Source organism: Neoarius graeffei, chromosome 21 (assembly GCF_027579695.1).
Source record: "Neoarius graeffei isolate fNeoGra1 chromosome 21, fNeoGra1.pri, whole genome shotgun sequence".
Classification (NCBI taxonomy): domain Eukaryota; kingdom Metazoa; phylum Chordata; class Actinopteri; order Siluriformes; family Ariidae; genus Neoarius; species Neoarius graeffei.
In genome coordinates, this window is record NC_083589.1 from 35,083,799 (window position 1) to 35,101,011 (window position 17,213).

The window sequence follows — 17,213 nt, forward strand, 5'->3', positions numbered from 1 at the left end:
AAAGGAGATTTCTGAGGACCTCAGAAAAAGTGTTGTTGATGCTCATCAGGCCGGAAAAGGTTACAAAACCATCTCTAAAGAGTTTGGACTCCACCAATCCACAGTCAGACAGATTGTGTACAAATGGAGGAAATTCAAGACCATTGTTACCCTCCCCAGGAGTGGTCGACCAACAAAGATCGCTCCAAGAGCAAGGCGTGTAATAGTCGGCGAGATCACAAAAGACCCCAGGGTAACTTCTAAGCAACTGAAGGCCTCGCTCACATTGGCAAATATTAATGTTCATGAGTCTACCATCAGGAGAACACAAAACAACAATAGTGTGCATGGCAGGGTTGCAAGGAGAAAGCCAGTGCTCTCCAAAAAGAACATTGCTGCTCATCTGCAGTTTGCTAAAGATCATGTGGACAAGCCAGAAGGCTATTGGAAAAATGTTTTGTGGATGGATGAGACCAAAATAGAACTTTTTGGTTTAAATGAGAAGCGTTATGTTTAGAGAAAGGAAAACACTGCATTCCAGTATAAGAACTTTATCCCATCTGTGAAACATGGTGGTGGTAGTATCATGATTTGAGTCGGTTTTGCTGCATCTGGGTCAGGACAGCTTGCCATCATTGATGGAACAATGAATTCTGAATTATACCAGCAAATTCTAAAGGAAAATGTCCAATGTCCATTTTGGAATGGCCAAGTCAAAGTCCTGACCTTAATCCAATCGAAATGTTGTGGAAGGACCTGAAGCGAGCAGTTCATGTGAGGAAACCCACCAACATCCCAGAGTTGAAGCTGTTCTGTACGGAGGAATGGGCTAAAATTCCTCCAAGCCGGTGTGCAGGACTGATCAACAATTACCGGTAACATTTAGTTGCAGTTATTGCTGTACAAGGGGGTCACACCAGATACTCAAAGCAAAGGTTCACATACTTTTACCACTCACAGATATGTAACATTGGATCATTTTCCTCAATAAATAAATGACCAAGTATAATATTTTTGTCTCATTTGTTTAACTGGGCTCTCTTTATTTACTTTTAGTACTTGTGTGAAAATCGGATGATGTTTTAGGTCATATTTATGCAGAAATATAGAAAATTCTAAAGGGTTCACAAACTTTCAAGCACCACTGTAGTTAGATAATAGATATAGATAATTGTAGCACACTGTTTTACAAAACTATACAAATGGCATATAAAAATGACTACACTCAATTGTGGCTCAGTCACAATTGATAAAGATGATATACTGACGAGTCCCATGAGATTAAATATAAAATATGACACCAGATTAACTGTATTATGGACAGCTATGTCATCAGTGCTGGTCACTGAAATCTCAGGTCCACCTTTAATCAATCCTTACCCAAAAGATATATTTATGAAATGAGCTTGTGTTGTTCATAGAAAAAGAGAGAGGGGAAAAACTGACCAGAATTTTATGCTGTTGATCAGCATCAGTTTCTTGCATTTGTGAACTCATTTATGAGGTTTCATTATCTAGTTTCTGTATCCATCCAGATATGTGATCAAGAACCCTCTGCCGATGTCATACTTCACTTTGCATGGTCATACTTCAGCTTACATGTCAGTGGTGTCCTCCTTAAGGGCTTTTTCCTCAACACTTTTTTCTCCCTCTGTGTAAGAAAGCTTCTCTCCCTCAGTGATGACATACTCACACAGCGTTAGCCGAGGCTTGTTTGGGTTGCGTTGTTGCAGGTCAGCAGAGGGTGAGGTCATGTCACGACCCTGGGAAGAATTAGATGGTCAACACAGACACTTGAAAAAGTAAGTAAGCAAGAAAAAGTGAATGCTTTAACACATGTAAATAAAGAATAAAAGACAATGAGGTGAGCTGTTGTTGGAAAATAAACAGTGATAAGATGCTGTGATCCCATTACCATCCCGAAGTTCATTGTTGTCCTATAAGAGCACATCCTGAAGTGTTTTATACCACATTAGTTTGCCAACACTTGCATCTTTTAATGAATTAAATCCTCTTTTTATCTTGTGAAATTAATGAAAAAAAATTGCAGCTTGTCATGTTACCAAGAAGCCTTCTCCTAAAGACTTGCCCATGTCGGAAAACTTAAAGTTTTACCTCTGACTGAGCTGACACTGGAGATGTCTAAATAAACGTAAATAAACATATCTTCATGAAAAACTTCGCCATCGCCATGATTACACTTTCTTACTCATTTTATATGGTACGTCTGGCATACAAGTCCTTGTTACTATTGAAATTTGTCAGTAACAGTGCTGAAAACCTGAGTTCGGAGCAGCTTCCAAACATGGCCGCTTCGGACTACACTTCCCAAGTGCCACAGTGCCCCTCATCACCAGAATTCTAACTTCAACATCTGTCTCGAATTTAATGGCAATCACCTTCCTTATATAAGCTCGGCTCTCACACACTCTGACTTTGCAAAGTATGGTTCTGTGTCCTCGTGCCTGACTTTACCAAGCCATTTGACTATCTGCCTGACTTCCCGTAATTGCACTCTGTTTACGTTCATTTCTGACTTCGTTCTCTCGCCTGATCGCTTCTATTCTGTTCGCCAATCAACTGACCCTTGCCCATCCCTGACTATGTCTCCAGTTTCCCAATTTGGCTTTGTTTACAGTTTGCAACACACCAGCTCTTCCCTGCGTTTGCATCCAAAAATGCCTGCACCCTGACAAAATGATAATGCAATAGAACAAGTCCATTAATACAAACCTGTGCTTTGAATTACAGCCAGCACTACTCTCAGAGCTGCTGTTATAGAAAAATTAATCAATGACTTCTGACCAATCAGAATTGAGAATTCAACAGCACTGGGGTGTAAAATTTATTTATTTATTTATTTATTTATTTATTACAGGTGGCTGCCAAAGGACATCCTGTACAGCGAGTTCAGTGATGGCGCTATAGAGGGCGAGGGCGGCCACTGCTTCGATTCAAGGATGTGACCAAGTGTGACATAGTGGCCCTGGACATTGCAACGGATGTCTGGAAGTAGCTGGCTGATAATCGGATGAAGTGGCATCAGAAGCTGCGAGAAGGAGGCGCAAGACTGGACAAAGAGTGGCTGCGTGGACTGCCCACAAGTGCAGAAGAACAGTGTCCACTTAAACTGCACTGTAAAATCTTTCGTAGATTTGTAGCCTTTCTTTCTTTCTTTCTTTCTTTCTTTCTTTATTAAAAGTGGTGTGATACTGAAAATTATCAATGAAATTGATAATTGACACATGATGTCAGGGGTTGTCTTATTGCCCTGCTCATTCACCTGCCATTAAAGGACAACTGAACTCAGTTTTAAACTTGCTTTATTTCTTAATTAACATGTTATTCAATTACGTTTTTGGTTTTAGTAACCTTGTCATTACTTGTAATGGCAACTAATTGCAATTAAATATTATACTTATCGGCCTATTCGGATTTTAGCCATGTTGAATTTAGTTCGTTTGGTCCATGGCAGGTGTCACTTATCCGCGCAATCTTCATGAGACTTGTGCGAGACTTTGAAACGTGAAGTGTCAGGTGTCAGTGCCGCCATTTTGAAAATTGTTTTCCAAAAGAAATATTGCACAAAAACGCGTTTAAATGACAATTACTGCCTACTTTTTTCAAATTTTCCTGATTGCTATCAAAACAAACAAAACTTCCGGCTTGATTACGTCAGCATTCAAAAGAGGGCGTGCGCGTCTTTTGACAACGTTGGCAGATGTTGGTCACTTTGATTTCTGCTGTATGTTTTACTTCCGTCCTATGATGTCTCGCACAGGTCTCAACGAATCTCATTTACGGTCATTGCTTTGACATATGGACTGATATATTACATAGCATATTTCAAACACTCATAACTTGCTATAGCAGTGACAAAATAGCGATCAAAAATGCATTCCTGTATTTAATAAAATGAGAGAAATAGAATTTTGATAATAAAAAATTTGCCTTCAGTTCTCCTTTAAGAGAATCCTAAATCCTTATTTTAAAGGGGGTGGCTAAGAATGATCATGTTCACACTCTCAGAAATAAAAGTACCTGCACAGGTACATATTTTGGACCTTTACTGGGTTTCTGTGTACCTAAGAAGGAGCCAAATTAAACCGCCAAATCTGCCCATTTTGTCTTTCTTGCACATAATACATGTACAAAGTGCAAATAATTAAATGCAACACAAACTTTATGAACTTGACATAAAATATTCATCACAGATGTTTAAAACTGCAGTCCTTATTATGCACCGTTTATGAATGGTGCATTGACTGTAGTTACTGTATAAACTAAACTGATTTTTTTTTAAACAAACTAGTATGAACAACAAAATAATTATTGAAATGCATGAAGGTACAATGCATTTTTTATAGTTAGGGAAGCTGCTAGGAATAATTTATATGCACTTGTCCTTCACCAGTTTATCAAAACAAACAATGTACATATGCAGTACAAACACCAAGAAATACCGTTTTGTGTTTACATCATAAATACCAGTATGATTTAAAACAGCAGAGTTTCAGGTTTCCAAATCATGCTATTTGAGTTAAGAGCTATTTTATGCATTATATAGTTGATTTACCCTGCTAGCAGCGACCACGATGAAGATGGGGATGCAGATCATTGGTGTGAGAGTGAGCAGTGCAGCGACTGCAGAACCCCATCTGGGTATGAAGTCTGTTACAGCGCTGAGGGGTGGACTGCTGATCAGATCATACAAAAGTGTGATCTGAGGTGGAATTAGAAAGAGAGCCAGAGTGTCAGATAGTGAGATAGAAGAGGTAAAGGACAAAAAAAACAATTGGACACTAAAGAGCTGTCATCATTATCTCGCACCATGGAAGGTGCAACAAGTTACCTGTTCACTACTCTAATTTATATTGCATTGTATTAGAATTATTGCATAAAGATTGTTTGCAATTTGACAGCTTAGTTTTGGTGTACAAGGTTCATCGACAACTAATTACTTATTTTTGATTCATGGGCAAGAACAGAATAGAAGTGCTTATATCTGATGCTCCTTAGCAGCTCTGTGCTTGGATTCGGCCTCACTTGTACATTTCTTCAGATGAACATTATCTTCTGTTGATTGTGTAACAGTTTGTTTGAGTTATGAAGCAAAACAGTTTGTGCAGAGAAAGAGCAATGGACGAAAGAGGAAATAGTAGAGAGAAAAGACGAGAAAAATGTACTAAACTTACTCCACAGATTAATGGGGTGATGAAGAGCCAGCAATACTTCAGCACATATATGGGATGATATCCGATCATGTCCTCGATGTTATCAAAAAAACGGTCCACACCTGTAGCATTGTAGTCATATTAAATTAGCTTCTGTTTCCTGTTTGAGACATAGCTCCTATCTATCAACATTTTGATATTTAGCTTCTATAGACCCCTTGCACTGACGTCAGATTTACATTAGCAACCGTCGCTACCCTAGACCTGCGGGACAAGCACATTTTGTTTGCATACTGAAGCCAAGCGAAGATGTCCAATGTGTGTTGCTGTTATCTGAAGAAAACTACTACCAGATTACTTGGATAATCTTTGTCAGAAAGAAGCAAAGGATATATATATATATATATATATATATATATATATATATATATATATATATGGAAATTAGAGTTTATTAGCAGTTCTGATCTGTACAAAATTACTCGAAATGACTGGAGTGATGGTGCAGATTTGTGGCCTAGCGTTAGCATTAGCTACATGTTGGAATATACCTTCTTTTTCCCGAAGAGTCCCGATACAGAAGAACAGTTTTAAAAAACTACAAAAGCAAGAAAACCGTCTTTGTGTAAATATTTTTTTCCCGATATCAGCTTTTGGGAACAGAGTGCTGCGAAAGCCAAAGCATTTCCTCTCAAAGGACTCCGACGTGAACTGTGGGCTAGATGGTATTCCCACCCCTCCGTCTCTCAACAACCCCAAGGACATCTAGTTGCAGACAGTGGCGTGCACAGGCATTTTGGGGGGCAAGTGCTCTGGGGGGAAAAAAGGGCACTTTTTTGCGCATGTGGAACACCTTATTATAAAAGTCAGATTTAACCCTCCTCTTGTGTTCGGGTCGCCACTGACCCGTTTTAGTTTTTAAAGGTGTAAAACAACCACTTAATGTTAATTTATTACATCAAGGCTTTTTGACTTTGCCAGGAATCTCTAGTTGAACAAAATAGAAAAAGAAATTTTTGTTTTCCTAAATCTGAAAATGGTCTAGCAAAAAATATAATACTTATGTGCAGTTGTTTCTGTATGCGACGGGCTACTTCATGACAAAATAATTACAGCTTGGGCTTAGAGGGCAAACAATACATTTTCACTCGATTCATGTGTTACCTGGCTGGTGGGGCAGGGGAAGAGCTGACTGACTGCCCGATGTGTTGTCTGCGCTACGACAAGGCCGTGGCTTCCAGGACGCTATGCTGCTGCAACCTCACATTGAATGCACTGCACGCTTGTTCACGTGACAGACAGAGCAAGAGAGACAGAGGTCCAGTGTGTGTGCGGAGGGGGCACATATCGGGACATTATTTTCACACACACTTTTAATGCCGCGGCTTTTCTAAAAGATCATGTCGACATTGGCCTCAGTAAACTGTAAAAAAAAAAATTTCAAAAGGGCACTTTTTTGGACAGAGGGGCAGGTGCTTGAGCACCACCTCGTGTCTATCTGTGCACACCACTGGTTACAGAGCTTTTTGCACTCCATTATTTATATAGTGATTTATATAGTATTGTTAAAAGAATATCTAAAGTGTTACTTTTTGTAAAATAACAAAATATCTTGCTCTAGACTTTCAAACAATATTATAAGATTTTATTTTAATTTTATCCAATAGTGGATGGTACAATAATTACAAATGCTAACAATCAGTACATTCCAGTTGTTGCTATACTCATACAGTAACTATAATCAACCTTGTAATAATAATTTCAATAAACAGTTAATGTTTAGTTCCCTCCTCATTTACTCTCTATTCAAAAGGCACAACTGAGTCACACAGGTTGATAAGTGTGTAACAGACAGTAACAATTTTATCCAAAATAGTTTTTCCTGCCGAATGATTTATTTCCATTTCACATGTGTGCAGCTGTTGTAAAGTTCAGTCTGTGTGTGTGTGTTTTCAGGCTTCAGGCTTAGCTCGTCTCGTCTCGTTTTTAGGCTTAGGCTTACAGTTCTCTTTAACCACTCATTTCTTTGTTGTTCTTGAAGAATTTGCTTCTTTTTGTTAAAAATTTTTCTTGATCCCGGGGAGACGGTCATACCTTTTATCTATTTGAATGGTTTGAACAACCGAAAAGACAGATTAAGCCTTGCTTACACGAAAGATGGTGTCTGTTTGACCCCCAGGTGTAATTATCACGTGATGTGTGATGTCATGCGCAAGGGGTCTATAATCTTCTACTCTACAGATTTATTTGCATACACTGCAAAAAAAAATCACATTATTTCACTCATTACTTGGAACAAGCAAAATTATTTACCAGCAGAACAAGAGACAAGTGGAGTGATACACATACATCCCAGTGAGGTTATACCAAAAATAGCAAGACTAACCTGTTGTATAATGTACATTAGTACTCCATTAGAAATTGGTAATGTACTACATTAGAACTTCTGGTACTATGGTGTCCACATCACGCAGGACCTGTCATGGTCCTGTCACATTAGCACCCTGGTGAAGGTCCATCAGTGTTTTTATGACCTTAGATGCTTAAGGGACTTTAAACTTCCCTCTATGGTGCAATGATGCCGAACAATGAACTCTTCTCTCTGTTGCAGTCAAGGAAGTGCTTCCGCTCCCTAAAGGCCAACACTGGGAGAATGAGGAGGAGCTTCTCCCTACAGGCCATGCAGGCTCTGAACCAGGATAACACCTAGGACTAGACCTTGGATTCTTTTGCACCCACACCCCCTACATTCCTGTTAATACACCTGTCTTCTTATTCTTGTATGTCAGCTATAGTTGGCTGTTTACTGCAGATTTGTTAGCTAGCTCAGGAGAGCTACCCAAGGTGGACATCAAGGACATAAAACAGTTCCCACCCAATCATTCACACACATATTCACAACTATGGACAATTTAGAGTAGCCAGTTAACCTGAACATGTCTCTGAACTGTGGGGGAACCCGGAGCACCCGGAGGAAACCTACACAGCCACGGGGATAACATGCAAACGTCACACAGAAAGTGTACTCATGGGACTGTACATGTAGTGAGCTTATGTTTTATACAGTTGTATGTTATTTAATGGTTAAATGATTACTTCAATTTTTTTTGAGCAAAGAACAAAGACAACTGAAATAGGCCTGCTGAATGGGCACATTATACAACTCCAATTCCAAAAAAGTTGGGACGCTGTGTAAACTGGAAATAAAACCAGAATACAATAAATTACAAATCATGGAAACCCTATGTTTCATTGAAAATAGTACAAAGACAACATATCAAATGCTGAAACTAAGAAATTTTATTGTTTTTGAAAAATATATGTTCATTTTGAATTTGATGTCAGCAACATGTTTCAAAAAAGTTGGGACAGGGGCATGTTTACCACTGTGTCGCATCACCTCTACTTTCAACAACACTCTGTAAATGTTTGGGAACTGAGGAGCCCAATTACTGTAGTTTTGAAAGAGAAATGTTGTCCCATTCTTGTCAGATATAAAATTTCAGTTGCTCAACAGTTCTGGGTCTCCTTTGTTGTATTTTGCACTTCATAATGTGCCAAATGTTTTAAATGGGAGACAGGTCTGGACTGCAGGCACGCCAGTTTAGCACCTGGACTCTTTTACTACAGAGCCATGCAGTTTCAATATGTGCAGAAAGCAGTTTGGCATTGTCTTGCTGAAAGAAGGAAGGCCTTCCCTGAAAAGATTTTGTCCCAACTTTTTTGGAATTGGGGTTGTAATTTTCTTGAACAGATATCTTATTTTTCACGTTTTTGTAATCTGGCCACCACTCTGAACGATTTGAAAATCTCTGCTGTAATCTATATAAACACTTTAATCCACATATAATTCTTCTCTGCAGAAGCTTACCATACACCCAGGCAATGATAACTGTCTCAAAGATGGCGATGAAGAGCAGATTTGTTCCACTGGGGCCATACATGTCGATCAGCTTAAAGAGGTGGAGCCCACCCTGAATGAGAAGCAAACACACAAACACACACTATGTTATTTTGGTTGACTCAGGTGTTGGCTGTCAGGTTTAATTTAGTTAGACTATTATTACAGCAAGGACCAAATGTTAACTGTTTTAATTTCATCATTTGTTCATTTATTTAATCAAAAGTTTGAGTTTGAATCCCAGTACTGCCAGGCTGTCACTGTTGGGTCCTTGAGCAAGACCATTAACTCTTATCTGCTCAGCTCAAATGGAAATTACTTTGGAAAAAAGTGTCTGCTGAATGATTTGAAAGTAGATCTGATAGTATACTTAATATTCACAAGAATACATTATTTCAGATGGTGGCCAAAAGTAAAAGTATAAGAAGTGGAAGAAAACAAAATATTTCAGAAAATTCTCTTCTAGGATTAAAATGTGATTTAATTTTGTGCTATTTGTATTTTTGTGATATGTGTTGGCCTGAGATTAATTTGAAGGGTTATGTAATAAAATTTCTTTGTAGTCAACCCAGACTTTTCGACCCTTCTACTGTATGTGACTCTCTCTCATTCAGTACCGGAGTGACCAGAGGAAGGCCTAACAGGAAGCAGACCACGGCAATGAGCAACACCAGAATCTCTCTGCGTTTTGGTTTCCTCAGAATTCCAGGGAAAACATCGGTGAGTGCTGTAGCAAGACTCTCCACACACACAAACTGAAACACAAAAAAACAGTGTTTATATGTATAAACCGAGTTTTATTTCTCAAAGACATACTTTAAAATAGTAACAGTGTTTAGTAGGAGTAAAGTCAAGGCAACTGGAGCAATGATATCATTTTAAAGATGGTTTACTGCTCATCTGAGAAACTCCATCAGTGCTATTGAATGGTGAAAAATCCTTAAATATCATTAAATAGCATCACTAGTGATTAAATGTATAAATTCATATATGTAAAATGTATATTTTGAATTTATATATTTCCGTAAAACTGCTTTTTTACAATGTCCATTGTTAAGTGTGATACAAATAAATTGAATTGAATTGATATGAATAATTGGTGCAACAAACAAATACAGATGGTGGCATGCACTTTGTACATCATGTAAACAATTGAGCCAAATTGTATCTAGTGATACCTGGCATTAGCTAAATTACTAAACCAAATTATTTTGCTTTTAATGCATTTTTTCAGAGTTATGGACAGAGTTATGGCCTTGATCTGCTTCATTCACTTCAGCTCCACAATACATGATAAGACAGATGATGTCACAAAGTGTTCATCTCTCTATACTTCTTTTGTTTGGTAAATCTCAGCCCGGGAACCGTTAGGGCCTTCTAGGCTTTCAGAGGAGGCCCAAACATATCAGCATTTCAAATGTTATATTTAATTTCTTTCATTCTTTCATAATTTCATTATCATTATTCACTTCTAATTTGGCCTCATTTTCTATCAAATGTGCTTCAGAAATGAAAGGGTTACTGTCCTGAAAACATTAAAATCGAGTTATCCAGTGAGATTTTTTTTGTTTGTTGTCTCTAAGCTGAGAAGAGTTTCGAGCTGGCTCACTCATTGGCTAGGACTTCATTACCGGGACAGGCTATGGCAGTGTATGTTTATGAAGGAAGTGACAGATTAATTAACCAATCAGATTTTGATTTATAGTGGGAGGGGCCAAAATGTATTGCCCTCAGCCTACTCGAAGGCTAACGTGAGCTTAACCGCGAGTAGGCACCATCAGCGCAGCAGTGAAGTCACCTTCCAGCCGGTGTAGCGTTCATCAGTCATGTTAGCGAATGCTAATAAAGCGGTCAAGCCAGTGCTATTGAGAGCAAGTAGCACAGGCTAATGACTGAGAAACTAAGATTTCTGTCTCCAGACTCTTCTTCCATGCACACACTCGCTACAGTATTTTTCACTTAGACTTAAGTATTCATTTCCCGATGTAATTTACTAAGTTACTTTTAAAATCAACATCAACAACTACACACAGCAGAGCGACCTGGCAGCTTGCTGCTAATCCCTTGCAAAATCCTTTGCCCTGTTGCTTTTTTGGTGTGTTTGGCTAAGTTTTGTCTAAGCTGAAGTCCTAGTAATGGTTCACCATTGTTCATTGCCTCTTTTCTGGCAATGTATCTATTTGTATTTTTTTTGTATAAACACTGGACAGTTTTGTAAGCCCAGACATCATCTATGATAGTATATAAGTATGGGAATTAAGACCCAGTAGCAGAGTGTTCCCTACCTATAATGGCTGAGTAGTGTTCGAGATGTTATAACCTAAAGAAGCTTTTTTATGAAAGCCTTCATTACATCATTATATGTTCCAGGTATGTTTCTGGGGAAAACACATGGTGAACAGGGTGTACCAATCATAGACTAATGGTGCCAAGGCTTTTGCAAAGCTGCTTGTGCTACAGGGTGTTCACAATTCCAGTCACTCTGACATACAACTAATATACATGCCTCCGATATATGTTCTGATATACTACTACACATTACTACCTGGCTGTCTAATCCGAGGAAGAGGACCATCAGGAAGAAAAGGACAGACCAGAACTGAGGGCCTGGGAGGAGAGACAGGGCTTTGGGATATGCTATAAACGCCAAGCCTGGACCTGCAAAACAATTCAGTACAAGGATAGCGCATCATTTTACTGAGCACATTATGATAATTGCTTTCTTAGTATGTACTTTCCACCATTGTGCTCCATAAAACAGACAAAATGAAACAGTAGATATCAAATTACTTTCAGTGGTGCAGCGAAGTAACTGAAGGATTAAATTAGTTTTCTTTCATTACGTGGGGAAAGGAGCTTGGCGCAAACGCCGAGATGATGTGTTGGTTTGAAGCACCTTCTAGAGGCAGAATGTAGTGCATTTATATTTCTGATATGAACTGACTACTACATTACATGACATTACAGGCATGTAGCAGACACTCTTAACCAGAGTGACGTGCAACATGTCAGTGTTGTAGTCAAGTCACTAAACCTCGAGTCCAAATCCAGTCTAGAGTCCCCAGTGTTCAAGTCCGAGTCAAGTCCAAGTCATTAAAGAAAATTTAGAGTCGAGTCCAAGAACGAGATTTCAACTGTACCATTTGACAGTGGCTGTTGCTACCTTTATGTGAAACTATTTACGGCATGCGCGTGAGAATCCACTTAGTGCGGATGCTGTCCAGAGCGCGCCCGAGAGTCTATCTGATGCACATGCCAAGGCGTGCAGGTGTGACACTCTTGCACTAAATTAGTATAAAAATTAATGTAGATATAAATATTTTATGCCAAATTATTATGGTATTGTGGCAGCGGGGGCGTGGTCAAGCGCCGGTCTGTGACAGGAGGGCGGAGTTGGGGAAGGTAAGTGGCAGAATCGCTTCACCTGAGTGTCATTAACCTGTGTTTTGTGTGTTCTCCCCAGTAAACCGCCCTACTTAAGGAGGGAAAGGGAGAGCGGAAAGGAGTTTCTTCCCCGGCAGAGCCGACAGTGTGTGTGTGTCTCTGCCTGCTTAGTGTAAAGATTGCTAGACTGAAAAGTTCGGCAATAAAGCCATCTGGAAAAACCTTGATCTCTGTCCTGCCGTCCTCTGTGCTCCACCCACACGCTATTCGCGCTACAGTGGTGCCGAAACCCGGGAAGGTGGAGCATCAGTCCTGCAGCCCCATGGAATCCTCCCCGTTCGCGGACTTGGTCCACGCCCTCGCCACGGCTCAGCAGAGCCAGCACCAGGCACTCGTCACGCTCCGGAAGGAGCAGGAGCGCCGCTTCGAAGCCCTGGTGCTGGTTCAACAGGAAGATCGAGAGGCGTTCCGGCGTCTCCTCGCGTCAGCGGGGTCCACCAGCACCCCGGCCGCGGGCCCGTCTCCCCTCACCTTAACTAAGATGGGCCCGCAGGACGACCCCGAGGCTTTCATCACGTTGTTCGAGCAGGTCGCAGAAGCCTCGGGGTGGCCGATGGAGCAGCGCGCGGCGCGCCTCCTCCCCCTCCTGACGGGAGAGGCGCAGCTGGCCGCACTACAGCTCCCCGCCGATCGCCGGCTGGCCTACGCCGACCTTCGCCGGGCTGTCCTCCAGCGCGTGGGGCGCACGCCGGAGCAGCAGCGCCAGCGCTTCCGCGCGCTGCGAATGGAGGAAGTCGGCAGCCCGTTTGCGTTCGGCCAGCAGCTCCGGGACGCCTGCTGGCGGTGGCTGAGGGCCGAAGATCGCGACACCGAGGGAATCATCGACCAGGTGGCGCTGGAACAGTTCATCGCCCGCTTACCAGCCGGAACCGTGGAGTGGGTCCAGTGCCACCGCCCGGCGTCGCTGGATCAGGCCGTGGGACTGGCGGAGGATCATCTGGCGGCTGTTCCGGTGGCAGGACAACCACCGACATCGTCTTCTCTCTCCTCTCCTCTCTCTCTTTCTCTCCCCCCTCCTCCCGTGTCTCGTCCTCGCCCCATTCCCCCACCACGGAGGCGGGGGCCGGCTCCACCCCAGCCGGCCCGCCGCACCCGTGGTGCCCTCCCGTTTCTCCCTTCTGTGTCTGTCTCTCCCCCCCCTCAGGTGAGTGAGCCTCAGAACACAGCTGCAGAGGGAAGGCCTGGGCCGGTTTGCTGGCGCTGCGGGGAACTGGGCCACCTGCAGCAACAGTGTGCAGCGATGGAGGTGGGGGGCGGTGGTGCGGATCCCCGACGCGCCAGAGGCTGCCCTCGATCGGGCCGGAGCATATCGCATACCGGTAAGTGTGCAAGGGGCTACATATCAGGCGTTGGTGGATTCAGGCTGCAATCAGACCTCAATCCGCCAAAGCCTGGTGCAAGACGAGGCATTGGGGGGAGCACAAGGGGTGAAGGTGTTGTGTGTGCATGGGGATATTCACAGCTACCCGTTGGTGTCGGTCCACATATATTTCAGAGGGGAAAAATCAATAGTGAAGGCGGCGGTTAATCCTCGCCTTACCCACTCTTTGATCTTGGGGACTGATTGGCCAGGATTTCGGGGTTTGATAGCACGCCTAGTAAAGAGTGGGTCCTGCCGGTTGATAGGGGAGGGTCCCGGTGTCGCTTTGGCTGGAGCGGCGGTCGCAGAGCCGTCTACGTCATCTCCGCGACAGAGTGAGGAGCCCCCGGCCCCTCCTCTTTCTATTGGGGAATCCCTCGCGGATTTCCCACTGGAACAATCGCGAGACGAGACTCTGCGACACGCGTTTGACCAAGTGAGAGTAATCGATGGTCAAACGCTCCCGCCGAACGCCACCCCGCCCTTCCCCTATTTTTCTATTTTGAAGGATAGGTTATGGACCCTTTTCACGTGACGTCACGACAAACGCGGCCGCCATTTTGGACATGTACTACCAGTAGTTTACCACAGCCAGCATTGAGGAACGGCAGCAAAGAAAGTGTTTATTTTCAGCAAGACTTCCATCATGCCACTATATTGTTGTGCACCTGGATGTAGTAACCATCAACAAACAAGGCAAGGGTTATCATTTTATCGGATCCCGATGGAGAAGATGGATAGCGGCCATTAACAGATTGGCAGCCCTCGGCATACCAGCGCTTGTGTAGTGACCACTTTGTTGGAGGTAAGACGAATAAAATTAGCCAGAAAAGGCATTACATTGCTGTTAACATTCTGTGGCGGCGAGTGTGTAACCAAATAGGCTAAAATAACCCATTGTAACCTCTTTGTTCTTCTGTAGTAGCTATTAGCTAACGACATTAGCTAGCGTTGTGTTCCTTTGCTGTTGGTAGACTGTAGGACAGATCAGAGGCAGTGTCCTACAAACAGCGCTTAATTTGAGGGGGAGCAAGCCGGAGCGCGCTCCGGAACCTCGGGCGTTGGCTCCGGCAGCTATTTACACTGGATCCAGTGATCCGACACCTCTCTTGACTATGTAACAAAAAAAAAAAAACGATTGTCTTTAGGCTTGCCATCCTTCCACTTGCGAGTGGTAAGTGATCTGCGCTGGGATCACACACACAGCGGCTCAGTCCCGAATCGTGGCTCGTGCACTTCACTCGCACGCTGTGTGAGCTGCACAGGGCCGGAGTGCGCACCCTCCAGAGGGCACTCGCTGTTCAGGGCGGAGTGATTTGGAGCGCAGGATGCCTGCGGAGCCGAGCGTATCCGTGTATTGGTGTTGCTGTGTGCAGACGAATCGTATATTGGTGTTGCTGTGTGCACACTAATCGCTTTTAAAAACGTTAATCTGATGATCCGCTGATACGGTCTAATGTAAACATGGGCTCAGTGTTCAAAATAAGAGGAACATGTATTTGTCTCTTAAATCCAGGCCGTTCCCTGTAATCTCTAACACTGGGTTGGAGAAAGTAATGGCAAATAGTGAGTGCACAAACCACAGAAGGTAAACTGTACACAGCGCCAGGGCAGTATGATGGTATGTCTACTTTTAGATTGTGTTAGCTTATCAATGAACACACTCGTCACTCGACGAGTTTCACGTCTTTACGACGGATACTTAAATGTGTGTTAGGTATTATTGTTGCAGTCTAAGCAGTCATTGTAGCAGCTAGATGAGCGAGAACCGAAAGGGTCTGTGCCATAAACCGTTATTTCTGTACGGCGTTGCTAATGTGTCGTTACTGTTATTTCTCCCTCTGCTCGCCCTGTAAATGCCCTACGTTGCTGGATAGCGAAGGTGTTTTCTGCATCTCGCTCCTTTTTCTTGTATGTTCTCCGTTTGTCGCCTTCCTCGCATTCAAACCAATTCGAGCCGAAGTCCGCTACATGTCCAAAATGGTGGTCGCGTTTACGAAGGTCACGTGACTGAAAAGGGTCTATACCGAGTGACGCAGGACACTCAGACAAAAGAGCGGGTCACCCAGTTGTTAATTCCAAAGAGCCGCCGGGAATTGGTATTCCAGGCGGCTCACTTTAATCCCATGGCTGGACACCTCGGGCAGGATAAGACACTCGCCCGGATAATGGCCCAATTCTATTGGCCGGGGATTCGCGTCGACGTCCGTAAGTGGTGTACGGCATGCCGCGAATGCCAGTTAGTAAATCCAGCGGCCATTCCAAGAGCACCCTTGCGCCCCCTACCATTAATCGAGACCCCGTTCGAAAGAATTGGGATGGATCTCGTCGGGCCATTAGACCGGTCAACACGTGGGTACCGCTTTATATTGGTTCTGGTGGACTATGCAACGCGATACCCGGAAGTGGTGCCTCTTCGCAATATCTCAGCACGCAGTATTGCAGAGGCCCTCTTCCACGTCATCTCCCGGGTTGGAATCCCGAAAGAGATTCTGACTGACCAGGGCACCTCGTTTATGTCACGAACACTGAGCGAACTGTATGGGCTACTGGGTATTAAGCCGATCTGCACCAGCGTTTATCACCCACAGACGGACGGTTTAGTTGAACGGTTCAATCGCACCCTCAAGAATATTATCAAAAAATTCGTAAGTGAGGACGCACGTAACTGGGAAAAGTGGCTCGAACCCTTGCTGTTTGCAGTGCGAGAGGTCCCCCAAGCCTCCACGGGGTTCTCCCCATTTGAATTATTATATGGGCGTAAGCCACGCGGTATCTTAGATGTACTGCGGGAAAATTGGGAGGAGGGACCTTCACAGAGCAAAAACGAAATTCAGTACGTTATAGATCTGCGCGCAAAACTCCACACGCTCACCCACCTAACTCAGGAGAATTTGCGCCAGGCCCAGGAACGGCAAACCGGCCTGTACAACAAGGGCACGCGCCTTAGAGAGTTCACTCCAGGAGATAAGGTACTCGTCCTGTTGCCCACGTCGAGCTCCAAATTAATCGCCAAGTGGCAAGGACCCTTTGAGGTCACACGGCGAGTCGGGGACGTCGACTATGAGGTTAGGCGAACGGACAGGGAGGGGGCGCTACAGATCTACCACCTCAATCTGTTAAAACTCTGGAAAGAGGAGGTCCCCGTGGCATTGGTGTCGGTAGTTCTGGAGAAGGCGGAGCTGGGGCCGGAGGTCCAAAAAGGGACATTGGCATCTCGTACCTCTCCGGTCCCCTGTGGAGACCACCTCTCCCCGACCCAACTCACGGAGGTCGCCCAGTTGCAGGCAGAGTTTTCGGATGTATTCTCGCCCCTGCCCGGTCGCACTAACCTCATAGAACACCACATAGAGAC

General features: G+C 43.5%; 1 protein-coding gene across 2 annotated transcripts in view; it reads right to left on the reverse strand.

Moving 5' to 3' along the window:
* Positions 1 to 1,086: 1,086 nt before the first annotated feature.
* LOC132869702 (sodium- and chloride-dependent GABA transporter 2-like) overlaps positions 1,087 to 17,213 on the reverse strand; it is a 63,263-nt gene continuing 47,136 nt past the window's right edge. For both annotated transcript variants that reach the window (XM_060903030.1, XM_060903031.1), the window contains exons 11-16: positions 11,600 to 11,712; positions 9,672 to 9,809; positions 9,025 to 9,127; positions 5,175 to 5,275; positions 4,556 to 4,702; positions 1,087 to 1,742 (exon numbers count right to left, since the gene is read on the reverse strand). In XM_060903030.1, the coding sequence (XP_060759013.1) occupies positions 1,575 to 1,742; positions 4,556 to 4,702; positions 5,175 to 5,275; positions 9,025 to 9,127; positions 9,672 to 9,809; positions 11,600 to 11,712 (770 nt within the window). In that variant the 3' untranslated portion in view covers positions 1,087 to 1,574. The remainder of the gene's footprint in view (positions 1,743 to 4,555; positions 4,703 to 5,174; positions 5,276 to 9,024; positions 9,128 to 9,671; positions 9,810 to 11,599; positions 11,713 to 17,213) is intronic.